General features: G+C 39.8%; 1 protein-coding gene across 6 annotated transcripts in view; it reads left to right on the forward strand.

The window, feature by feature from the left end:
- Positions 1 to 26,429, forward strand: part of TUB (TUB bipartite transcription factor) — an 85,496-nt gene that overhangs the window by 7,700 nt on the left and 51,367 nt on the right. For all 6 annotated transcript variants that reach the window (XM_075094740.1, XM_075094739.1, XM_075094738.1 and 3 more), the window contains exons 2-3: positions 24,399 to 24,450; positions 25,843 to 26,005. In XM_075094740.1, coding sequence (XP_074950841.1) covers positions 24,399 to 24,450; positions 25,843 to 26,005 — 215 coding nt within the window. The remainder of the gene's footprint in view (positions 1 to 24,398; positions 24,451 to 25,842; positions 26,006 to 26,429) is intronic.

Raw genomic sequence — 26,429 nt, forward strand, 5'->3', positions numbered from 1 at the left:
GAGATGCATGTTAACACAAGTCTGTGAAAATCATAGTTTGTAATTAATAGAACTCATTTGACACAGGTAATGAAACCACAGCATGACGTTTTTAATGGTAATTTTAATTGTAATCACAGTTCTAACTAGCTGCAGGTGAGAAATTACAAGATGAAGAAATTCCTTGATTAACTTCAAATTATGACTAAGTTGGAAATTGTATCTGCAAGTGAAATACAGATATGTCAGTATTTGATCCATGTTTAGGTAAGGGATCAAAACAGGTCTGTCTTTTGAATTTGGTATCAGTTTGAAAACAAAATGGGTAAAGGCTAGGTATTTCCATTAATGGTACCTGTGCCACAGCAAGAAGCCTAAGGAAAATTGGTTTCTGTTTTTTCCAGAGCAGGTTGTTGCTAACCGATACTTCTACAGCAGTATTTTCCCTTGTCTGCAGTAACAAAACAAAACAACAACAAAAAACCATACAAAAAAAAACCAAACCCAAAACCACCCCACAACCCAAACATTGCATCATGTTGCAATTCTCTCTTCTGAAAATTTCAGGAAATAACTGGGTGTATTGTAGAAATTAAAGAATAGTTAACTTGTCTGGACAGTGACTTAGACTGTTTAGGTCAGGTTGAGTGGCAACTGAAAGACTAAGATAGTTACTGTACCTTGGAAAGCATCCCACTATTTTTGGCAGATATAAATCCCAAAACTCAAGCCAGAAGTGTGAATTTCCATTAAATAATCTTCTGCAGACCTAGGGATTGCACGAAGTCTTATATGCCTACCTAAAACTTTATGTTAGTTATATGGGTAAATAATTCATCTTTTGGGACGCTGCATCTTTAGAGCAATGTTAAATAACATTAAAGGTGTCTCTACACACCAGTTAGTCAGACCTTGATAACTGATTTTTCTAGGTTCCTGAATTTTAAATCAATTCACTGGCTGTTGCTGCAGATTTAAAAAGTAAGTAGAAGGTTTTAGAGGAAGTTTTTGTGCTTGCCCTAGAATAACACTAGCTTTGGTTTACTGCCTGTCCTTAAGGCAGAACTCAGGTACCTCTGCATATTTTTAAATCTATGCAATGATGGAAACACAGAGAACCCTGTAGCTCTGCTTGCTGTTGAATTGGTTAAATTCTTTCCTTCTTTATTTGATCTCTGTGGTACGTCCATGCTGCATACTGCAGTGCAGTAGAGAGACACTTGGGTGAGCTGTATATGAGCTAACATAGATATTGAAAGCTGTACAACATCTAAAATGCAGAAGTGATTTACTCTTTTGAGGAGCAGTGCATTTCAGTCTGTGAGGAGCTAGGGACTACCATAGTTAAATTGTTTCCAGTATATGTGTCAGCTTGTTTACAGATAGCTGGGTATATATCGCAGCATGGTACACAAGGTAGGTGTAACTTTTAATTTAAAATTCATTATCTGATCTAAACTAAGAATGTTAATTTTTGGCTGTTAAGAGCATTAGCCACCTGTAAGCAACTAAATCTAGGCTCTGGCTTTTCAGAATACTAGGATAATTCTTCTTGGATATGCCAGATATATTAATTATAGAATACTATATTGATACCCAGAGAAACTGGGCCATCATACCACTGCAAAAAGATCGTGACATGATCGTGAAAGTTTGAGGCATCCTGGAAGATGCCTTTTAAATGTTAGCTATTTCAAATAGTCAAATAGTGTAGTATTCTGACAGTATTGACACTGCTTGAAAAACTGTTAATAACTTCCTTAGGGCTTGAATATCACTCACAGATTTTAAAGATCAAGAAAAAACAGCACGGGAGAAATTTAAATGAATTGCGAGGTTCCTTCCCTCCTTCCCTCCTTCCCTCCTTCCCTCCTTCCCTCCTTCCCTCCTTCCCTCCTTCCCTCCTTCCCTCCTTCCCTCCTTCCCTCCTTCCCTCCTTCCCTCCTTCCCTCCTTCCCTCCTGATACTCAGGCACTTTCTGTTACTTTTTTATTTAACGCTATATGCTTGAGGCTTTTTGCAAGATAGAGGTTGTTCTGAGTAGTATTAGAAGGAAAAAAAGTCTTCCAATCTTGTGCACCCTGTGTCAGAATGATTTCCAGATTATGCTATTGGAAAAAAAAGTGAAATTATGTTTGCATAGCCTGGAAGGAGGGATATCCATGTTCAAGTATTCCAGCGCTGTTCTGTGTGTTTCATTCCTTAGGAAGGTATTTCTAATACCTCATGCAAATGCCTGGATTTTCAGGTTATTTGATGGTGTGGGCTGGGCCTGTCCCCCTCACCCCCCAAAATTTTCTCCTGAAACTCTGGAGGTCATTGAGTTTACAAGAGTTGGATTTGATAAATTGGCATTTTCTTACAAGGGCTTCTGGCAAAAGAATCCAGTGAGCTCTAGACTTGGAAGGAAAGATTTTAGGGCTTGGAAAATTAATTTTACTTATAAAATCAATTTTACTTACAATAAATTATAATTTCTGAAAGCCATCATTTCATTGAAGTGGTACCAAAGAGTATAAGCCATAACAAAGAATGAAGAAGATAGTAAGGCAACTAGGAGTTCATTAGAAATGACTATCCAGTGGCTGGACTGCCCGTTCATTGATTGTTGCATTCCATTAAAATATAAAGATTTTGAAACAGAAGATTTAAGAATACATGCAGAATATCTGTATTTTAGTACTAGGTTGGTATAGGCCTTTCAAAGGATGGAATGTAATACTACACAGGGAGCCTTGAAGAGTCTATGGCTGGATTTTCAAGAGTGCTCAGGGTCTCTCTGATCCTCTGCTCACGTTATTTCCTAACCGTAAGTCTCTTTGAAAATATGAAGTTTCAATTGAAAGTACTTAAATGTGGTGGAGAGAGAATGGAAGAGAATGGCTATTGTGCTGCCTAGTCAAAATGACAAACAGCATATAACATGTTGCAGTTTTCATGTGTTCTTTGTCAAGAACACCTCATTCCATCTGAAAAAGCTTATTCTGAAGAAAAATGCAAGATACGTCAGAGGCATAGAAGTTTTCACTGCATTGCACAATGAATTGTAAATATACCCAACTGACAGTGTGAGGAGTCCTCAGAGTAAGTCTGTGTGCACTGGGATGAAAATTCAGCCCAAAGGGTTTTAGTTTACAGCCAATTCTGCAATATTGCATTTACTATGGACTTGGATTAACAATGCGAAATACAACTGAATATTGCAATAAATAGTAAATAGAAAGATGGTGTTCTGTATGGTTTTGCTTTTCACTTTGCACTTGATGACTTGCTGCTAAATTTTCATCAAAATGGCTACGATATTGTTTCTATTTTTTATTTTCACTCCATTTGAATAGGTCTATGACTAACAATTATTAAGTCACTATTAATAATTCCCCAAGTTATTTACTCTGTGAAATGAAAGATATTTGTTTTCTTTTTACATCACAAAATGCCTACCTCTGTATTCTAATGATACTCAGTACTCAAGGAAACTCATTCAGCTTGTCTCTCTGGTTCTTTCCCTTTATCGTGTGAGTCCTCTGTATCTGGAAATTTGATCTGAGTGCTCTGTCCAGTGTGCTGTCAAATGGCTGCTATTGGTTTTGGGGAGAATAGCGCGTGTGCTGCTAGGAGAGTGCCTGGACATAACATGGGTTGAGTTAAATTTGTCAGGAAGTCAATGGCAGTATTTGCTTATTTTCTTCCACCTCTTCTTAAATTAAATCTTTTAATAATCATGAAGCAGATAAATATTTGAGCAGGATATCAGGTCCGTACTCCCATCCAGGAACTGCCATAAAAAGTCTTTCTAAAGTAGATTTCGGATTCAAGCAGAGGTCCTTCTGTCAGCAAGTGGGAGCAAGGGAGGGTAGATGTGCTCCCTGGGGAGCAGCATGGTTTGCAAGCACATGTAGTGTCACCGCTCTGCTCACTGCTGTGGTCACCATTGTGAGGCTGGCAGCCCAGAGAAGCATGCTGTGTGCTCCCAGTTCGCTGCATGTAAAGATAAGAGCAGTGCAACACTACCCCAGAACGATCAACAGTTCTGAAGGGTCACATAGAGGAAGCTGTTGATGTCTTGTGTTTCTAGCTTGCTTGTGCCAGCCAGCTTTCTCTCCATAATTCTTGGGTTGAAATCCTCCTCATCCGGTTCCAGTTTTGGCTAGGTCCTGAAAGAGCAAGAAAATGGAGCCCTCTGAATCTGGCAGAGTGAAACTGAATGACATGCAGTGGATGATCCTGCAGGCTGAAATGACTCACCTTGTGATCTTGTATCCTACAATAAACATGAACTCACAGGCTGTGCGTTGCACATTTTTCATAGCTCTAATATTGCAAATAAGTGGTCACATGCTACATCAATTAGACATTTTGTGCGGTGGGCAGTAAGAGTTCCATAAAGAAACCAGAAGATACAGTCCTATGTATTTATCTGAGAGGAGTACAAAAACATCTGCTGGTGTATGAATGTTGATTAGACCCAAAGGGGGATCTTATTTTCACTCTCTTTTTTAATGGTCCAATAGCTAAAATGATACTTTCTGCCAAATGCATTTGGAGATAGCTTCCTGTAGTGCCAGAAGTGGTTTAATTACATCTGATATGGTTAAAAGTGGTCTCCAGCTTTGTCTGATACAGATTACTCTCTCTCAGAGAACACGTGCTTACTTATTATTCCTACTGTTGTCTGCTTTTCCTGGCACGCACCCGGTGATTTTTGGTGTGGCTGTGGCTCGAGAGCCTTAGTGTGGCAGGTCCCTCAGTGGTCTGGATGCACCTTGGTGTGGTGCTGTAGTGCGCTGCTTGTCTAGTGTCACATCCTCACGTGCTGTGCTTTGCGTGGAGCTCTGGGAGCTGCTGTGAAGGCAGAGGCATATTACCCCTGTGTACAGAGTGGGACACTGCACATACAGCAGTGTGGCTTTTCAGAATAAAAACTCAGTAGAGAGATCAGGGAAGGAATTATATTTGCTTTACCTTCCACTCTTCTTGCCTCTAAAACAGATTATCTTTTTCATTTCTTTTGTATTTCTGTTTGGCTCTTTATAAGAAGTCTGAATTAAGATAGTAAGAACTATGCATATGCAGACAAGAAATATGTACCCAGTAAAGTTTCTTCACAGTGTGTTGGGGATGGAAGGGATCTTCTGCATATACCTGTAAGAAGCGGTCCTAGCATCAATTTAGCTTTTGAAGCCAGAATTCCTACAGCTGTCATTCATAATGTTTCCCTATGTGGATTTTCATTACTCAATATTCTCAATATTATTACTCGCAGTATCAATTACTCTCAATATTATTAGCTGAGCCTGAAACCTTCCTTTCCACAGAGAGGTTGTTTAAGCTCTTTACATCTTCCCTGCCACCACCTTCGTCATGAAATCTGTTGGACTTGAAAAGATTTACCCCTCTTTAATTTTAATTGAAATTAATCAACTGAAGAAAAAAAAAAAGACATTATGAATGCATAAATCATTTTTCCTTAAGAAACCAGGCAAAACCCCTTCATTATACACATACTGAATTTCAGTGAAGGAATTTGAAGTTTGAGTGCTCTGGTCAAATTTCATTACAGAATACCTGAGGAAATGAGAACTTGTCCTGAGACTTCCAGAGATACACTTGTTCACTGCTTTCTATCTTGTACTTTTAAGCAAAATGTAGCATTAACATACATGTTTCACGTGAGACAGAGAACTTAAATACTTCTCTGACAGAGCGCTAAATGTTTTGAATTTAATTTTATTTGCATGGTATGAATTGCTTCCTGTTCTAGAAAATCAGCAACCAGTCTGATAATCACATATTTCTATTCATATTTTACTCACATTTTAATTGAAAATATTTCCTAGGAGGGAACTAGCAGGCTTGGAAGCGTGTCCACTGACAAGGGTGTATGTGGCGCTTCAGTCTCCAGTGGAGATTGCTTTTGCTGTAACTGTGGCTAACAGGCATTCTAGCAGGTGAAATGGAATAATTAAAACGGCAACTTCAGCCACATATTAAAAAAATATGAAAAGGATGGTGAAAAGCCCTTTCCTGTAATAGTTTGCGGTTGATGCCACAGCACCTGAACAGCTTTTTGTTCAATAAAAACCCTTTACATCTTATCTTCCAGGCTTTGCTTTACAAGTTAAACACAAGCTTAAGACAGCCTCCTGGCAAATAGGTTTGTATGTTTTATCAGCATTTTTTGTGGGTACAAAAAGCACAGTAAACTTTTCTGTACTGTTTGTCAACATAGTCTTTCTTTAGCAGTTAATATGATCTACTTCAGCTGTCATCTGTTTAGTTACACAAAACCAAAGATGGTTTATCTCTAGACTTTTTAAATGACACACTGGAGCAAGTTAGATTATGCTTATTTTCTTTGCTGAAAAATGGAAAGCCCAAAATCCAAGACCTGTAGTATCTTGAATTACCTCAGGACCTGTTTATGTCATGCTTAAACAAATCTGCTACAAAGAGTGTGGCTCTCATCAGTGATCTCTCTCTAAAGCTGTGCTGGTTTTGAAATTACAAATGGAGGTGGTTTTATACAGACTTTTAAATTTTATTTTATTATTAGAACATTTGTGATGGAGAAATAATTTGCACTTTTTCTGAATACACAGAAAGTGACATTTACAAAAACCTAGGTTCTGGTTATTCTATCTTGAAGCTGTTTTTGTCATGTTGTAAACACATTGGAAGCCGTGCTTCTCACAATATAATTGAGTATTGAAGATTCATTTAAGCTCCACAGGTTGAATCCACAAGTTGAGATTCAGTGTAAGACTATCATCTCTCCTTTAAAAAACAAAGAAGGGAATAAAAATCCCCCCAAAACCCAAACCCAGTCATACCCGATCTTATGTATGTCTGAATTATGTAAGCAGATTTTTCCTGTGTCATTTCCGGCCAAAAAACTTCTCTGTCTTTCTATGGGTTAATAATACGCCTGAATCTTAGAGAAAAGAGAAGAAAAAGACAAGGGAAACAATTTTTGTCTTCATTGGTAGATGAACTGCAGTGTTCTCAGTATCTGTATTTAGCATGAAAATGGCCATTAGAATTGCAGATTTAGAATCCGATTATAATTATACAGGATTGCAAGAGAACTGTAATTTCTACCAATATCTTGAAATATATCATTTGACCGTAAATTTTCAGGACATTCTTTGCAGGGATTAATGGCATAACCTTAACGAGAATTACACTGCTTAATTCCTTGGATATCATGCTGGTATTGTATCCTTTATCTATCTTGAGAGGCCAAATTATACTGAAAATCTGTAGTAGTACATGACTGGCAAAGAATGATTGTGGTTTTTTATGATAGCTCTTCTTTGTTTTATAAAACATGGTACCCTATTTGCTTAGCAATTGTCATGTGGTGAAAGAGAAAAATAATGCTTAACTCAGGTAAGAACAGTTTAAAAAACAGTAGATTGGATAAATGCTGAAATCTTTTTGATCTAGTGCCTTTGGATATGTTGTTACAGTTACAGATGACAGCTGCTTACCAATTTAAGAAAAAAAAAAAACCTAAAGTTGTCACACTTTTAAAAATCTAATTCTCTTATGCATGCTTTATTTTAAAGAAAAGGTTACTCTTGCGTGTAAAATGTTTGTGCAAATCCTAGGCGTTTTCAAAACAATCAGAAAAAGCATCTTGTTCTTTTTGTCTTTTTTTCCCCTCTTTTTCTTGGTTACTGTTTGATAGAACTGGTGAATATTTGACAAGCAGTTTAGGAAACAAAGGTAAAAATTAATGATTTGTTATCAGACTTTTCTTTTGGTGGGCACCATTTCACATGCTATAAGCTTTTATTTTGCAAATACTTAGCCATTTGAGTGGGCTCAGATGGCCATATTTATGTCCAGCAATAACAAGTTTTATTAGCCTGTTCAGGATCAGAACCCTAAAAATCAGGTGCTATGCATGTATCAGACCCTATTTTCAATCTTACTCAAATACAGTGAAAACGGTGTTCTGGAGACTGAAATGCCTTGTGTGTTGGACCAATGGAGGCTCTCAAACAGCACCACACAGGCTGTTCATGTGAAGATGTTTTCAAGCCTAGAACAGTAATTTGGAAAAGATAGTTGCAGTTAGAAATATGAATTAGTTGGGTCATTATATTTAGCTCTTAATTTTCCAGTAGTTTGATAACTGTGTCAACTATAAGCTTTATACAGCAGAGGAGATTTTCAGCTGGAAATCCAAAGCTTTTTAGAGACACAATTCCCAGTTCTCTGAAAGTCCGAGTCTGCATGCTGCCTGACTCCTCTGCCACAGCCTTTCCCTCAACTCTCATTGCTTGCTGGCAGCGCACGTTCTTGCATGTGTCATACGTGTTGTAGAGCAAAATTTTATGTCTTGAGTGGAAGGATTGCTGTATCAATTAACAGCCCAATGCTGAAAGAATCCAATATTTGAGTTATACCAGTAAATTATGACAGTTTTCCAAACTGTATTGAAAAAACCCACAAACTAGTAGTTTTCCAGACCTCCTCTCCCAGTATTTTTTTTATATATACATATATCTATATATATATAGTTAAATATGAGGAAATAATATCTTGTCCGGTGATCTGTTGAGAGGTCAAGCTGGTTAAAGCCGATAATGTATTACTTTTATCAAGTCATCCCACTTCTTAGTAATTAAATGCCTTTTTTTTTGTATTTTTCCATTTATATATCACTGCAGCAAGGCATTTCACATAGGTCTTTGTAGCTCCACACAATATATTATAAAGTGTTGAGAGAGCAATCCAGAGTAATTTTTAGACTAAATGGTAACCTTTTGAGGGAACCAGCTGAAGGCAACCTGATAATCAGTTAGAGGTCACATTGCAGGGGCATTTTGGGTTTCTTATTTGCTGAAATATTAATGGCATATACTATATCTGAAACAACACTGGGGAAAATCCTGAGGTGTATCCCTCTGTATTTCATATGTTCTACCTTGTGTAGTTTCCCATAATTTTCTATCTGTGATGTACATGTGCTTTCTGGTACTGCCCTTGTGAACTAAGTGTTTTTTGAGTGTGCTGCATTTGCCATGAGATTTTGGTTGAAGATTTCATTAAAGACTTCCTGGCTTAACATGTTAGCTTGAGAGTTGATATGAACGTAAAACTACATACCAGGTGGATTCCTGTGTGCTTACAATTCATATCAAGACAGATAATTCTAGCTGCTGGAGTCTTTCTTGCATCAAAACAGACACTGGAACCCTGGAAACTAAAGCCTTGTGTGAGGAAGCATCAGGAATGCAGTCAAAAGATCATAGGGTAGATTTCCATTAACTGTTGAAGTGTTCTGAGTAGACAGGGATTGTTTTGGATTGTATTTTTGTGACAGAATTTTGATGATAGAGGTAGCAGACTTAAATAGCTGAAATCTTCCTGTTGTGTGGCATAAGAAGAGCCATCTTTTTTGTACTTCCCAATATCATTTCCTCTAGTACACTTACTTAGGTGAAAGGTACCTCATGGTTGTCAGATGTAAAAAAAAATGATCACAGAGTAGTCAAGAAGTATAGGTGGGACTCTGATCCTTAATGAAGATGGAAATAAAAATATTCTAATAACAAATATTTGACCTGTTTTAAATTTGACTAGCTTATTTGAAATATATAGAGCTGATATGCTAAACTAGGTATATAAATTCAAATTGGTGAGCATAGTTAATACTTACGAAAATCAAAGATGATTAAAATTTATGCAATGTACATATCTTGGTATGCAACAAAGAGGTATGTTGCATAACAATGTTGAGACTGTTACTTGAAGTAAGACTTTCACGTAATTGTAAATGTAGGGTAAATGTAAAAGGACTTCATTTTTCTCAGTTTGAACCACAAAAATGCATACCAGCATGTTTGCGGTTAAATTAAGTATGGTCAGAATACAGAAATATGGGTTTAATGGGACAAGCTAGTTTCTTTCCTAAATTGTGCCAAAAAGTAATACTTGTTCCTTTTCCTAATGTGTTCTGTGATATGAGATTCTCCAGAGTATTATTCCTTGTTATGCATTTCCCGCCTCCTGTTCATTTTCTATCTACAATAATTTTTACTCTAGGAGGTTGGAAACTGACACAGGCTGAAATTTGCATGTGGTGGTTCAGCTTCCTTGGCTGGGATTACACGCAGCTGTAGAGAAAAATCACTTAATGTACAAAAAGAAAAAAAAGCTGCAGTGCCTTATAATAATGCATACTTTTCTCCTCCGCACACAGAGAAAATTTATAATGGAGAAAATTTTACCATCTGTGTGCTAGAGGCGTTGCACTTTGCCTCGCAGTAGTCTGACTTCTGTTGCCTCCTTTCCAATGCTGCCTTCTTCCAACACAGCACCTGGACGTAATAGTATCTTTGAAAGGGAGTAACTTGCCAGGGAGAAAAGTGAAAGGTGTATCATAGAATCATAGAACAGTATGGGTTGGAAGGGACCTTTAGAGGTCACCTAGTCCAACCCCTCCACAGTGAGCAGGGACATCTTCAACTAGAACAGGTCGCCCAGAGCCCCGTCCAACCTGGCCTTGAATGTTTCCAGGGATGGGGCACCTACCACCTCTCTGGGCAACCTGGTCCAGTGTTTCACCACCCCCCTTGTCAAACATTTCTTCCTTACGTCTAGTCTGAATCCACGCTCTTTCAGTTTAAAAGCATTACCCTCTGTCCTATCGCTACAGGCCCTATTACAAAGTCTGCCCCCTTTTTTCCTCTAGTCCCCCTTTAAGTACTGAAAAGCCGCAATAAGGTGTCCCTGGAGCCTTCTCTTCTCCAGGCCGAACAAGCCCAACTCTCTCAGCCTGTCCTCATAGGAAAGGTGTTCCATCCCTCTGATCATTTTTGTGGCCCTCCTCTGGACCCGATCCAACAGGTCCCATGTCTCTTCTGTGCTGAGGGCTCCAGATCTGGATGCAGCACTGCAGGTGGGGTCTCACCAGAGCAGAGCAGAGGGGCAGAATCACCTCCCTCAACCTGCTGGCCATGCTTCTTTTGATGCAGCCCAGCACACGATTGGCTTTCTGGGCTGCGAGTGGACATTGACAGCTCATGTCCAGCTTTTCTCAGTCCCTTCATCCCCAAGACTGTGTTGATACCAGGAGTTGCCCTGACTTAAGTGCAAGACCTTGCACTTGGCCTTGTTGATCTCAGAAGGTTCACCCGGGACCAATCCTTGAGCTTGTCCAGGTCCCTCTGAATGGCATCCTGTCCCTCAGGGGTGTCAGCGTCACCACTCAGCTTGGGGTCACCTGCAAATTTGCTGAGGGTGCACTCGATCCCACTGTCTATGTCGTTGATGAAGATATTAAACAGTACTGGTCCCAGTACAGACCCCTGAGGGACACCACTCATCACTGGTCTCCATCTGGATGCTGAGACGTTGAGCACTACTCTCTGGATGCGACCATCCAGATAATTCCTCCTCCACTAAACAATCCACCCATCAAATCCATATCCCTCCAATTTAGAGAGAGGGATGTTGTGGGTGACCATGCCAAAGGCCTTACAGAAGGCCAGACAGATGACATCAGTAGCTCTTCCCTTGTCCCCTGATGCAGTCACTCCACCACAGAAGGCCACTAGGTTGGTCAGGCAAGACTTGCCCTTGGTGAACCCATGCTGGCTGTCTCGAATCACCTTCCTGCCCTCCATGTGCCACAGCTTGTAGGAGGATTTGCTCCATGGTCTTCCTGGGCACAGAGGTGAGGCTGACAGGTATCTTTCACTAGACCAGGTTGCTCAAAGCCCCAGCCAGCCTGACCTTGAACACTTCCAGGGATGGTGCATGCGCAGCTTTGCTGGGAAACCTGCTCCAGCGTCTCACCACCTCATGGCCAGAGGCAGTTCCCTCAGCCTGCCCTTGTGGGCCAGGTGCCCCAGCCCCTCACCATCTCAAAGGCCCTGGGCTGGGCCCACACCCCACGCATCAGTGTCTTTCCTGGGGTGGGGAGTCCGGGAGGGGACAGAGGAGTCCAGATGCAGTTGCCAACGAACCAAGCAATAGAGGAGGCAAGCATTTTCACTGATTCTTTGTTTTTTGGTGGTGTTTTTCTTTTAAATAGAGGGAGGGAATGGAGGATGGGAAAGAAGGCTCACACCACCCGTGGCAACCGACACAATAGTTCCTGACGCCAGGAGATGGAGCGGGTGAGCCCACAGGGCGGCTGGGTGCGGAGGCTGGGCCTCCCGGCTAACAGCAGGTACGGTGGCTGGGCCGGGCACTTCTGTGACACTGCTGCCATGGTGTCATGGAGGGAGGCCCTGGCATGGCATAGGGGTGCCAGGGCAGCCGTGCTGGAGGTGGATCCACTGCCATCGGTTCTTCTTCGCCTGTGGGTGGATCCATCTCCGTGTGCTCCACACCATCACCCGCGTGGTACTTGTGGCTGGCAGTGCCCCCATCTGAAGCCACGTCCTCTTCTGTGCTTTCTGCAGCCATGCGTCTTCTCCCCCGCCACACAAAGATGTGCAACCACGTGCTTTGCCCTTGGTTCTTTTGTTTCCAGGCATCCTTGGAACCTGAGGTCCTCAAAGCTCAGCGAATTGTGGGTGAACTGCTGGGGTCCCTGTGTTTACAGGGCCTGCAACAAATGGCAGTGAGGTGTCTTGTGACACCAGGAGGCCACTGTGATGGGGATGCATGTGGCCAGCTATGGCTGTTCTGGGAATTTGGGGAAATTCCATGTGGGCTGGGGAAAGTCTCATCCTGGAAAAGTTTTATTGAGCAAATTTCCTTTGGGAGTTTCTTTGTTCCTTGGCCACCTACCTCCTACCCTGAGCAGGTTCTGCAATATATGACCTTTCTCTTGTGCTTCTCACGCAGTACTCTAGCTATTGGGGCCTTCTATGTATCTTATTTTGGCAATCAGGCAGGTGGACAGGCTTAGGATTAGAGATCCCGGGGCTGCCAGGGGGTCAATTCTGTAGGTGTTTTAGCTGTTCGGTAGAAAATTTGAATCCTTTTGTTTTTTTCTGATTTAGATCAGATGTGAATTTCAGGATGTCAGATTTCAAAATCTGGAGCTGACCAATGTAATTGGATGATTTTTCTCTGACCAGCCCTGCTCTGCCCTCTGCAGGAGCCTGTTGTGGTGGTCCACCGCAGCTTTGTGGGGTAGAGCCCTCTCCAGTTCTCCAAGGAGCAGAATTCTTGAGTGGAGGCCGAGAACATAGGATTGGCTCACAGATTTCATTGCTGAGATGACACGGCTTTTGTGTATGAATATCAGTCCTTAAGTGGTTTCCTACATACTGAATAATGTACCCTAAAGGAATCATTCGCCGTTCAGTGCCATCCAGGTAGCCACCATGTTTGCCTTCACTGTAAACTCCCAGAAGAATGACTGACGTAGGCTATTAGTGGGACCAGCTTTCATAGGACAGCCATTAATAATCTCGTTATGAGTAAAGCTCCCATGTTGGTTATCTGTGACTGCTTCTCAGTAGCTGTTTGCTTGACAGCTGCAGAAAACTCTCTGACCATGTTGTAAAGTTTTCCTGCTGCTTCCTAAGTCCTGAGAGTGGTTTCCACTTCCCCACCTTTGGTGGCACACAGAAGCGAAGGAAAGATATTGGCTTAGTTCTGAAATGGAGAATAATGCTCTTCAGGTTGTTTACTTACAAGATCATCTTTTCAGAGGGAACTGATAAGTTAGAAAAGATGAAATATGTAAGTTCTTTTGAAATTACCTTTGAATGCCGTAGGCATTAGCATGTTTAAGAAAGGAATGAATACCTCTGTCTCATTTAAAAAAAGGGGTGGGGGTGGGGGGAATCACTATCCCAACCTTATTACTATGCTTTTCTAAGATTAGATTGGATTAATACATGGAAGATGCCATCAGAAAAAGTGTCTCTTTTGTGCAGGCACTGTATATGCACATGTGAAAACAATTCTCTGTCTCTAGGAGTTTATAATTAAAAATCCCAACCTGAAAAGGTTTGTACACATTCATCTTTTTATGCCATGTGATATTAGTGGGACCATTTTCATGAGACTGAATTAACATTGTTTGGGGTCGGGGTCCAAGTATGCCGATCAGACTGTATAGAATACATCTGCATAAAGTGCTGTTGAAATAATGACTTAGTTTTCATTATTGGGTACAAAATCTAGGCCAAATGTTGTTTATTGCTTTTGCCAGCCATCAACATCTCACCAGTCTTAAATCCATATCAGGTACTCAGGCACCAGGATCTGACAAACTCATTTTTCCACTGAAAAAGTTGTCCAGGATTGTCAGAATTTGCTACTTCTACAGAATGAAATTACAGAGATTGAACTCAAATCAAAATGAAAAATCTGCTTTCTTCAGTTCCAGCAAAAGAGTACTAGATTGGATTATAAAGATAGTATGTGTGTCTGGGAAAAAGTGACAAAATATTTTGTCTCAGGGTTAGTATTTATCATGAAATGACATGTCTTCTCTTAGAAACTGTATTCCACAGAAACTGTAAAACAACCTGTAAGAAGGAAAGACGAGCGTGGCTGTTTCATTTCACTAACAGCTATCAGAGTTGTAATTCTTGCTGTATTTTTCTTCAGTTTTGATTGTTAAAGCAGCTAAGGAAGACTAGGTAGTCTTGCATTTGCATTTTCAATGAACTGATAGCTTAATTTTACTATTCCTTTAAAATCCAATAAATACAAATGTATCTTTTTCCTGTCCTAAACACATAGGTAGGCAGTGGGGGCTGTTAATAAGTTGCTACTTTAGTGAATTACCTCGGATATCATCTCTTTCAGCAGCAGCGTATTTGATCTACATATTTGTGCCTGTGTTTACACGCCTACTGCAGGGAGAAGCCTCACTGAACACCTGCAGCATTGACCCTATCAGTGGGATTAGTGTTTTTTCTGTCAAATGCTTCATAATTACACTATGATTTTAGAGGCCAGCATTGTTTTTAGGTTAGTTACTGTACCTGTACTGCTTAATTTTTGTGTCACAAAGGTGTTTCCAAGAGGAGTTAAGTCCTGTTTGTTAATCTCATTTTACAGGTGTCTTGGACAGTTATAGTGTTTGATTTAAAACAGGTCCAGTATGCTGCCAACTGGGCAAAACCGTGTTTCATAGAACAGGTATAAGAGAGGGAGGGAAGGGAACCAGCAGTCATCTTATGCAGGTTTTCTCATGATCGCAGTGGTTCACAGTCTTTTCCATATCACAACTGCAGAGACCTGTTATAGGTGACATCTTTTACCAGTGCAGCAGTAGTAGAATGGGACCATTGTCATGGTCCCCTGAGGTCCAGGCAGAGAACTCTTGTTCTGCAGCGTATGTGTAAGTGCAGTCTCCTTATCCAGACAAAACTTTTCCCTAGTTTCTGCTCATATAATTTATTGTTTGTTGTGGTCGGACGCTTTGTACATTAATGGGTTGGTTTTGTTTGTGTGTATATTTTACTGTTTTAATGATTAATGTTTTAATGTTTTAATTAATATTTTACTGTTTTAATGATTTTAATGATTTTAATGATTAAAATGGAATTTTGGTACTGAAAGAGAAATCAGGCCGACTGATAGGGCTGGATCTTTTCTGTGGCTGGCAGTGATGCATTTCCAATAAACGCACTTCCTTAAAGGATCCAGATGACAAATGGCGTGACATCTGCATTGCAGGTAGTGTATCTCCAGGTCAGGGTTTTTTTCCTTCCCAATTTGCTCCTATTCAGGCACTTCTCATAATCTACTTCAAATACAATTTTAGCGTAGCTCACATAATACCCAACGGCTACCGTGTGTTTGTGCTCCATCATTCATGTTTATTAAATTCACCTTTGTCTTTTGGGACATAGATTTTCTTTCTAACGTTGTGTTCAGAGTTTGTGGGTATTGAGGAAGGGCAAGAAAGAGCCCAGCCATCCACTCTTCCCTTAGGTGTTGTTTTCATTATCTGCAATTTACTGCTGTGTGCTATCTTATTCACCTCTGTGTAATTGCAGAGAATGAATCTGTACAAATATTAGTTCAACTGATCTTTCCAGGGCAATAGTGGCAGCCTTGTACTTTGGGTTATTTAAAACATGCAATGTGCTTTAGGGAATAGTTTTGCTTTTCCGCTCATTAGATCTTTTCCTGACTTCTTACCATCCTCATTGAAAGCTGTCAGCCTTAGACATTTCAGATTCTAAACTGTAGTTTCTTTTTCCCAGTGACTTCAGTTTTGTTCTTGGAAGGTGAATAGCAGTTTTCTGATTGAACTTAGAGCTGGATCTCATTAATACAAAGCATAACTACAGTATCTGTAGAGCTCCTGTTGTTCCCTTCGGCACTGAGAGTCTGTTGGGCCATTTGTTTTTGGTCAGTGCTTGGTTGTATATATCCTGTAAAGCACACATCTTCCAAAATATTATTATCTGACTCTGATCTTTTTTTAAAACTTATTCTGAATGAAACATTTAGAAGACTTAACTTCTACAGTTTATGTTAGTTTCATATACCCCTGAGGTCGTAACAATGGAGATCTATTTTGATGAACTGTGCTAATTAAAACAGAGCAAAAATACAATTGTGTGGTCATGCTGAGGATTTGGCTGGAGTTTAGCTTAACACTTATCTATGTGGAATTAAGAAAAAATAAATGAATGTGTGTTCCTGTTGTTACGCTTTCTTTCAGTTAATCTGCTTGTATAATCTGCCATGTAGCTCAGTTGGGACATTGATGTTTTAGTTCTGTGTGACATCCAAAAGGAGGACACTCTTCACAAAATCTGGAAGGGCCTTGTGGAGGCTGGAAGGGACTTCTGTAGTTCTCCAGTCCAATGTCCTGCTCACTGCATGGTCAGCTGTGAGGTCAGACCAGGTTGCTGAGGGCCTTATTCATTTGGGTCTTGAAAATGCCAAAGATGGAGACTACACAACCTTTCTGGACTGCCTGGTATTAGGTCTTTCCAAAGCCGTCCCTTTTCCAGGCTGAACAAGACCACCCACCTCAACCTCTCCTCACAGGGGAAGTGCTCCTGCCCCCAGACCTCCTTGGTTACCCTCCTTTGGGCTTGCTCCAGTTGATCAACATCTTTCTTGTATGAGGGGGGCTCAAAACTGGATGCGGTTTATCTATACAGGGTCTCCCAAGTGCAGAGAAAAGGAAGGATGTTAATCACTTCCCTTGGTCTACCAAGCTCCTGTCAGTACAGCCCAGGGTGCTGTTGGCTGCCTTTGCTGCCAGGGCACATTTCTGGCTCATGTCCAGCTCACTGTCCATCAAGAACCCAGGTCCTGTTTGGCCAAACAGTCCCTGCCTGTGTTGTTGCAGGGGAGTCTTCCTTCCCAGGTACAGGGCTTTGCATTTGTTCTTGTTAAATTCCGTAAGCCTCCTGTTGACCCATTCCTCCAGCCTGTCAGGGTCCCTGAGGAAGGCAGCCCTGCGCTGAGTATATTGACCGGTATCCCAACTTGTCATCCTTGCAAATGTGATAAGGGTGCACTCAGTTGTCTCGTCCAGGTCGCTGATAAAGATCTTATCTCTTGTCCAGGTGCAAATACTTATCATCTAACTGAAGAGGGATGGAAGAGAAAAACATTAACAAATGATGTTTTGCATTGACTTACTGGAAAAATACAGAGTGCTAAAAAGATTTTTGTTGTTCTTTTGAAATCCCCTAAACAGAGCTGTTAGACAGACATAATGAGTGTCATAGAACTTAATGTACAATGGACATTTAGATAAACCTTTCTGAAGAAAATAGGACCAACAGTTCAGGAAGGTCTTGTTCATTTACTTATTTTAAGCTAGTTTCCCAGCCAGGATTTGAAAAGAAAAGCATTTGGTTCTGTAATTGTTTGTGCAACTACAAATTCAGTCTCTGCGTTCAGCCACCTGCACTGCAGGCATTATTTTTAGTGCCATTTGGATCATTAGCACAGTGTATGATCCTCTGTATCTTCTTGTGTTTTGTGGCTGACTTGGTGCTGATAATTCTGATACAAATATCTGTGTTCATATTCCTGCCTTTTTTTCCCCAATCATTTTGCTTTATCTCTTTTAGGCTTTCTGAGGGTCTTTAGAAGAGCTGCACAGGCAGGGGAAGCAATGCTGTATTCTTGGACAGCTTTTATTTACTGTGTGAGATTCACACTGAACAATTTTATTCCTCTGAAGCTTCACATGAAGAAATGCAGTCTTCATTTCTGCAGCAGCTTTGGTGTCTGTATTTTACTGGTCAGTTCAGTGGTAACTGATAAATGTACCAGTAATGGTAGGCTGTTGCCCTCTCTGCTGTATGAGTATGACATGGGAGAAATCCAAGAGCTTCTGCTGTCGCTGCTGTTGGCAGTGGAAGGGCAAACTTAAGATTGAATGTCCTTGGGCTGCTCCTCAATGAAGATCATGGCCAGACTTTTGCTTGGTTAGGTGGCCCAGGAAAGGAGTCGCTCATTTTACTGTAAAGATAGTAGCTGCAGGTTTTACTCTAGATCAGATGACTGAGCAGCTGCTTTGGGGTCAGAAAGCCTTGATGATTCCTAGCTTGAGGGGAGCCCTCACAGTCTTTCACACTGATTTGTTTCATTTAAAAGTCTTTGATTAGTATGTGTGTCTGATACAGTACAATTCTCCCAAGAGGCTTCTGGTGAACTCAGCATATGGCATACATGGGGGAGCTGACCTTATTTTATGTGGGGACTTGCAGGTGTTAGGACTTCATAGAGATTGCTGGCTTCACTGGTTAGGAATTTACTGAATTTCATGTCTTTGAAGAACCTAACCGTGTTCCATTCCCTCTGGAGCATGACTTCAGCCTGCAGGTCCCTGACCCTGTTAATGGGCTTTTACAGTAGCATTTCATCAGTGCTGCTGGAAAGCTTGCTCTTAAAGGCTTATCAGTAACATTGTCCAAAGCAGTTGGGTTTTATGGAGCTACATAGACTTTATGGAAGTATAGAGATTATAAAGAAAGTGTAATTGGGTGAATATGGCAGATGGTATCCAATAAGCCCAGTGCTATCTCTTTGCAGGAATTTTATTTCATATGTTTTTAGAGACTTTGTAATGGTCAAATGGCACATTGTACCCATTCTTGTCCTTTTGAGTCAGCCTTGTTCTAAAAGATCCTGTAACCTGCTTCTCTTAACACAGCAACATACCAGCTTTCTTCACAGCAAGAGTGCATGGAAAAGATCTTGGTGATCTTGAAGATTAGTCTGGTATCGTGCATATTTTTTTCTTTCTGTCTGGTTTGATCATCAATTGTTTTTTGAATTCCAGTTGACAATGTGACAGAAGAAACTCAAGGTGAAAGTGTCTCTGCTAAGTTTCCCTTGCTGCTGGTTTACTGTTGTAAATGGGAGTAATATTTTCTTATCCAATTCCTCATCTTTTTATGATGAGAATTGTTTGTTTCAGGAATTTTCCCTATGTATGTTCATTTTGCTTGTGCAAATGTCCCTGATTTCACGTAGAGTTTTTGGGTGCTGCTGTTAGTAGTATATTAGCACGAGGCAACAGAAAGAGAAAACACAAGGGTGATGCTTTTAAACAGTGTATGATAGTTTAGTGGTGGTATATGTCTTTGCCTGTTTGACCAGGACTTCTCATTGCAGTTAGTGCTGGACTGCAGAGGTGTGATAGATGTGATTTTGGACCTTTGTCCTGGTAAAAAAGGTATTGTCATGGAAAATGTTCCTTTATGAAGCAGTGTCAGGAAGGAAGGAAGAAAAACATTGGCTCATTTGTTAGGCAGAAACAATAAAGCTGCTTTACTGTGTCAGACTTTTTCTTTTAAAAAAATAAATAAAATCAGTGACTACATGCATCTTGCACATTCTAACTGAAAACACTTCTTAGTTATTTTTTCTTGCAAAGGCTTACTGAAATGTGAGCAGTTTGCATGTTCAAAGAGTAAAGATGAAGTATTTGCTGTGAAATGTGCTGTTATTTGAATTAAGGCTTTTCCAGTTTTTCTTAAATTGAAATCAGTCCATGTGGAATTATGGTAAAACATAGCAAGATGTTGATTTACAGAAGCTCCTGCCTTCATCTCAGAAGTAAATTGTGGAGCTTCATGTAATCATGAAGCTTCCTCCTTAAAACCTGATTGGTCTTGGGTTTCTCTTTAAATGAATTTTTAAGGAATACAGATTATGAAGACCTTAGAATACTAAAATTCTTGTATTTTTGTCTTCATAATGACAGGAATATATAGCAGTGTAGAAAGCTGTGTAAATTGAATTTAATGTTGAAACTGCTTCTGTAAATAGATTTTGTGTCTAAAAAGGTGGTATGAAAAGTAATACTTTGACAAAAAGGTTCATTTAATGTAGTTCCCTTTAGAAAATAGAGGTGGGGATATTTGAATCAAATGCCATGTTTAAAATATGAAAATATGCTATCTAAATTTAATACTTAAGTCTCTGTGAGCCTTGGTCCAGGCTGCTAATATGAATCTTTAAGATAGATAGCTATAGGCTTGACTTCTTAAGCACAACACTAGTAAGCTCTAATGGGTGGGTTGCTTGAGTTATGTATAGATGCATGGGTCTTCCCTGGAGGAAATATATACAAGCTCTGATTTGTTAACTGAATTTGGACTAGGCTATTACTGCAAACCTGAAGTGCTGTTTATAATATTATATATAGTGTAAAATTGGTTTTTGTTTTAAATGGGGTCAAAGCCATAGCCAAGATGCCGGGTGGACACGTGATACTTGATCAAACAGGAGTAAAAATGAATCTTGCTGGATCTTCAGCATGGTTCAGCATGCTCAGCAGATTGCTAATATGTATGCATTCTATTCAATAATTCAATTTTCATGAATTATAAAGTTATATTTCTGTAATAAGACTGAAGAGTTTCATGCTGCTGCTGGGATTTTCTACCATCACATCAAACGTGTAGGCAAAGTTGTTCTAACAGCCTTGCTCTCTATGAGGTTATTTTCTGTAGTGGTCCTGCCATGTTACATCCATAGTTCTTCCACTCTACTGGGCCTTTAGTCTCTGACCATCCCAGTTTTTGGACCACTGAGCAACAAAACCATGGCCACTTCTGAAACTGGGCAGGATAGGCTGGGTCCTCACCATGTGCCTAACTCTGCCAGGAAAGAGCAATTGATTTTTATTCTTTTCAAAGACCAGGAAGGCAGAAGGCTGTGCTTCTGCTCCTAGACTTTTGTGTTTTCCAAAGAAAGAATACAGTAGGTTCTCTGGATTTCAGCTCTCAGACCCTGGAGCACCTGTCAAAGTGCATGGACTGCCAGATACTGTGGCAAGATCATCTGCTAAATCTTTCTGCAAGGCTTCACTGAAGTGTGAGACAGGGTCAGTGGTGGTTACACGCTTGCATCTTGGAGTCCGCTGCAGGTATTTTTAAAGGCAGCAAGAGTGAGGGCCTGAAGGAATTGCTATGGAAGCAAAGCTTATTATTTGTATGTATTTGTTTATTAATGTATGAATTTGTTTGTTTATTAAAAACCTGATGTCCCTTAATGGCAGATCTCGGGAGTAACCCAGTCTCAGGAGAATTCTTCCACTGAAAATCAGGGAATGTGAAAAATTTTCCTGCTAATCAGCAAGTCCAAGGTCCACTAGTCCTGTAGAAAATATTAACAAAGCAGTCTTGAACTAGAGTGCTCTGCTATTCTAGCAGAAGAACATATATGCTAAAGTGGATACTGTTTTTATTTGTACTTGTGTAACAATTATTTAGGCATCAAGGACAGAACTGTAGCTTTTCAGTGATACTGGCATTGAGTAACTGTTAAAATAGACAGAGTTGGTGGTAATGAGATTACTTTTAAAGCCTTTTTTACACTGTGGAGGATTCAAGAGTGGTGTGTCTGTCTGGTGGGAGTAAGCCATTCTAGTCCAAGTCCAGTAATCTGGAGGGGATGAGAATTGTTGAAATAACTGTATTCTACTGAACCTTGGTATCATTGAAGAAAGCTGGAGTTCAATTTTGGTTGTTAAATGTTATGGCTTAAATAATGCAAGGCTTGTAGTTAATGTATATTTACAAAAGGATTGTGGAAAACAACCCAGAACTTTATAAAATATGAAGTGAGAGAATGAAGGACCTGGAAGTTCCAGATGAGCTTGTCAGCTGTTTTTCAAGGCATGCTGCTTTTGGTGTCAGCTTTGATTGCCTATATTCAGAGGCTTTAAAAACATCTTGCAGTAGAAAGGGCAATATGGAGAGGTATTTTAGTGTTACAGCATTGACAGTTTTTGGATCAAGGTTAACTTTTTTTTTTTTGGCAGTCCTTTGGTGTGTCTGGTAGTTGCTTTGCATTTGTAGAATGCTGAACCAATGAAAATCACAACCTTCCTCTGACTGGTGTTTGCTACAGTGTTACTTAAACTGCTGTGTTTAAGGTTGGGCATAAAGCAACCCGAGGGAGCTGTGGTTTTTCCACCTGAACCTGAATTTAGCTTCTTGTGGCTTCCCAGGGAGTCACAGGTAAGGTTTAGAACCCAACTGAGGGCATTTCCCTGCTCTCTTGTTCTGTGCAGTGTGTTACGCCAGGATACAGTGTGATGGGAAAGCAGAGGGAGCTAGAGTCATCCAGAACGCTTAGATACCTTGTCTGTGATACGGAATTTAGAATTATAGCCAATCCAGCCTAATCCTGAAAACCATTATATTCACAAAAAGATAATTACTGAACTGGTGGCTTATGAGGATGTCTGAGATGTGTATATATAGCTCATTTAACATATCTGAGGTAGTCAGCCTAGTCTGATTTATAAAGCAGAAGATGAGAAGAGATCACATTTTTCTCCTTAGCTCTGCAAATATCTGGTGGAGTGGAGCAATATCGGCTCTTAACCTCTCTGGGTATTACAGCTGTATAAGCGTTGGTGCCTCTGCAATTCTTATGGTCTGTATTAGCATCATTACACACTTTTGGCTTTTTTCAAGCAATGTCTTAAATGAGGAGGATTTGTTCAGGCCATTAAGCCTGAAACTATACTTGGGCATCTTTTACTCAATTGTTTGGCCAAAGATATCCATTTGGGTGGCTTGACTTTCTAGCAGTGCTGCTAATATGTATTGCAGCACCCTTGGAAAGCACTCTTGGAAAAAAACCCTGATACTGTATACCATGGAGGAATGTGTATCTTCTTTTTATAACTTGTTTCTGTAATTTATCAAACGAAGAATACTTGGTGTAAAGCAGAACGTATTTTGTGACTGTGAAGGGTTTTTTCTTTATTTTTTTTTGTGGACTATGAGTAATGCATTACCTCTAGAAGAGACTCTGTAATTTCATACCTGAGGTACTTGTACAGCATAGTTTCATCCTGTGGAACATCAGCCTTTTGTAATATATAACCTGAGTATAAATTGTAAAAGGCTGATACTACCAATAATGCCTAATTATAGGTCTTTAATAATGCTAGTGTTGGAAAGGTGGCATTCTGCATGCCTTTATTAGCTGTCCTATCTAATTCTACTATGTTACTGTCTCCTAAAGAACATATACTAATACATGGGAAGTCACATTTTTAATGAAATTTCCATTGCTATACAATTTGGTTGTATGTAGGTCAGAATCCAGATTCGTTTGTCCTGGATTTTTTTTTACTTTTTGATTGTTAAGAGTGATTATAAAAAGGGCTAATCTTTTATAAAAATGTGTTGTAAGAGAAAATTAATTCCACTTGTAAGGGGCTATTTTTTTTGTTCCATAGAACTGTTTTCCTTGTAGATTATATATTACAGTTTAAAAGATTTAATTATCTATGTTCAATGTTTAACCATAATGCTCTTAAAATAGAGTCCTTTGTTCTCCAGAAAAATAAAGTGTAGTCAGTAGTTTGATAAAATACTTCACAAAAGTAATTTAGTGATTTCAGTGCCATTAGTTTTTAACATCTAATTAATGAAAATGATTGAATGTACAGGAGCCAATCTCCCAACTAGCAACAATTAGCAGAGGGAAATATGGCAGTGCACAATACCGTTTGTCTTGCCAGTCTCTAGAAGTTGAAGAGCATGGCAATCAATGTGACTTTTCAGATATTCATGAATAAATTCTGGTTTTCAGTGTGCAAAAGATTAGACAGTTAATTTTCCTAACATAATTTTAAATACCGCTGAGTTGCTAAGCACCTCTCTTACACTCCTCACTTTTTGTATGCTTTATATGCAAATTTTCCACCAAACCGCATTGCTGTATACATTGACATTTTGCATTAGAAGGCAGTGGAGAAGAAAAGAAGCTATGGACTGTAGATTTCTTGTTTCTTTGTGAACTGGCTGAATATATGTTCTTATTGAAGTTGATGTTAACAAGAAGTTTTCAGTTTTTCATGGACTGCATTTAAATTCTCCTGAGCCAACTTTTGCAGGTTAGGGCAGGCAAACTTCCATGGAACATAGTGGGAGTTTTACATGGATAACTCCTGCAAGAGTTTGCTCCAGTGATTGCTGTTAGGTGTTGTTTTGAGTGATAAATTTGTTCCAATTACGTACTCTTTGTCTTTGCAGTGTTCTGGATGATGAGGGGAGCAGCCTGCGTCAGCAGAAGCTCGACAGGCAGGTAAGATTTTGCAGGGGGACCTACTTGCTCTCTGAAGTCTAGGTCTAGGAGTAAAAAAATCACTGACACATGTATCTGGTAATTGATGAAAAATTGCATCCTCTAATTAGGAAATGCAAAAGAGAGGTCTGTGGATGTTACAGCATTCTTAGAAGTCTAACCTCCATTAAAATTTTTCTTATGGCTTGACAGCCTTGGACGTATTTTAAGCTGACTTACAGTGTATTTGTTATCCCTTTGATGGACCAGAAAGGACAAGGTTCTGGCAGACAAGCCAGCCAATAGAGATTTACCACAAAGTTTTTACATATTTTCCTTTCACTCCCTGGATTTAGCCCTTGTGGCTGTAAACTAGTGGCACTATGTGCTGTGTTGCCTAATTTGCTACTGTATTCCTACGTGACTGGTGCAAGGAAGTGATTCAGAATCTCTCTCATGAAATCTCAGGGAATTTTGCCATCAAGTTTTAATAGGGTTTGAGGTTTCCACTCTTCATTTGATTTTTCTGTGGTCCACTTTTCATGAAACTTTGTCATGTTTATAGTTAAGCCTTGTGGTTTACTTTTATGTTTTTCTATACATTTCTTTTCCCATTGTTTTATCGGCTTGCATATCTACCAGCATCTCATTTTCAAATTCAAATACTTTATGCCATACTCCTGTACTAGATTCTGATCGTTCTGAAGTCATGTTGAGGTGCTCCACACAACTTATGGAGCTGAAGGAGTCTCCATTCTTGTTCTTCAGTTTTAGTCCATCTGCTTTCTAAAAGCAAAAAAATCACTGTACAGGAGCAGGGAAATGGTAAGGTAATGGATAAGTAAAATTTACAGTTGAGTTCTCTGAGGTTGTGGAAGAGGGCTCAAAGAGAGAGGTGCCTATGGTGCCATTGGATGCTGAAGGTTTTCGTTTTCAGCAGGTCTAGCTGAGAAATTCAAGTGTTTAATTAAAGTTCATCTTGTATAGTTGTTAAATTAGGCTCATGTCCAGCATTATCACTTGATTCTAGTTTGCAGATTACCTGCTTTTAATTTATAGAAACTTAAACTGGCATCTCTGCCTCATGCCCTTGCATACCCTCCCATTGCTTCACAGCCAGTACTCTCACACTGTTGTTTTCCCAAGGGTTATTTCCAAGCAAGCTCTGACAGCTGGTAGACTGCTCAGAAAGATCTATTTTAATTATTTGCTGTTTCCAGCAGAAGGTGTTTTAGCAGTTGGTTGGTTGTGGTTTTTTGGAAAGATTTCCTATAACCCGATATCCCAATATCCCACTTGCCAACTGCTGCCACTGGAAAACTGGAGAAAGTGTAAAGATATCCATTGTTTTTCATCATAGATTGTGACTGTTTGGAGTCCAGTAACAGATACTTTTCTTTGTATTTTCCTCAGCGAGCATTGCTAGAACAGAAGCAGAAAAAAAAGCGCCAGGAGCCATTAATGGTTCAGTCCAATGTGGACAGTCGCACAAGAACACGCAGAATGAAACATTCGGAAGAACAAGCACCATTGGTTGAATCATATCTTAACAGCAACAGCAGCACCATATATCATGGTATATTAATATGATCTATTGCATGTATACTTACTGCAAGTCATATTATGATGCTCTCCATGTTAAATTTATGCTAATAAGAACAGATGACATTGTTTTGGATTTTTTAGTAAATATATCCTTCATTTTACTTTTTAGTAAAAATATCCTTCACTTGTGTTTGGGGATAAAAACATCAGACCTTGCAATGCTAGCCTAACAGGAGGGAGCAAGGTAACTAGCTGCCATTTCAGTGCTGTGGGGAAGAGAGAGAGGCTTGTCCTTTCTGCCAGGAATATTTAAGTGTCATCAGCCTTGGTTCCTACTGATGTAAAGCTTATGCTCTTCCATTCTATGTATTTCTCTGTACATGATTTTGCTTAAGCCTGACAGTATTAATGATAAATTTGAAACCTGTTAACTGATTTCAGCTAAGTTTGGATAT

The sequence above is a fragment of the Phalacrocorax aristotelis genome, chromosome 5, assembly GCF_949628215.1.
Source record: "Phalacrocorax aristotelis chromosome 5, bGulAri2.1, whole genome shotgun sequence".
In the NCBI taxonomy this organism is placed as follows: Eukaryota; Metazoa; Chordata; class Aves; order Suliformes; family Phalacrocoracidae; genus Phalacrocorax; species Phalacrocorax aristotelis.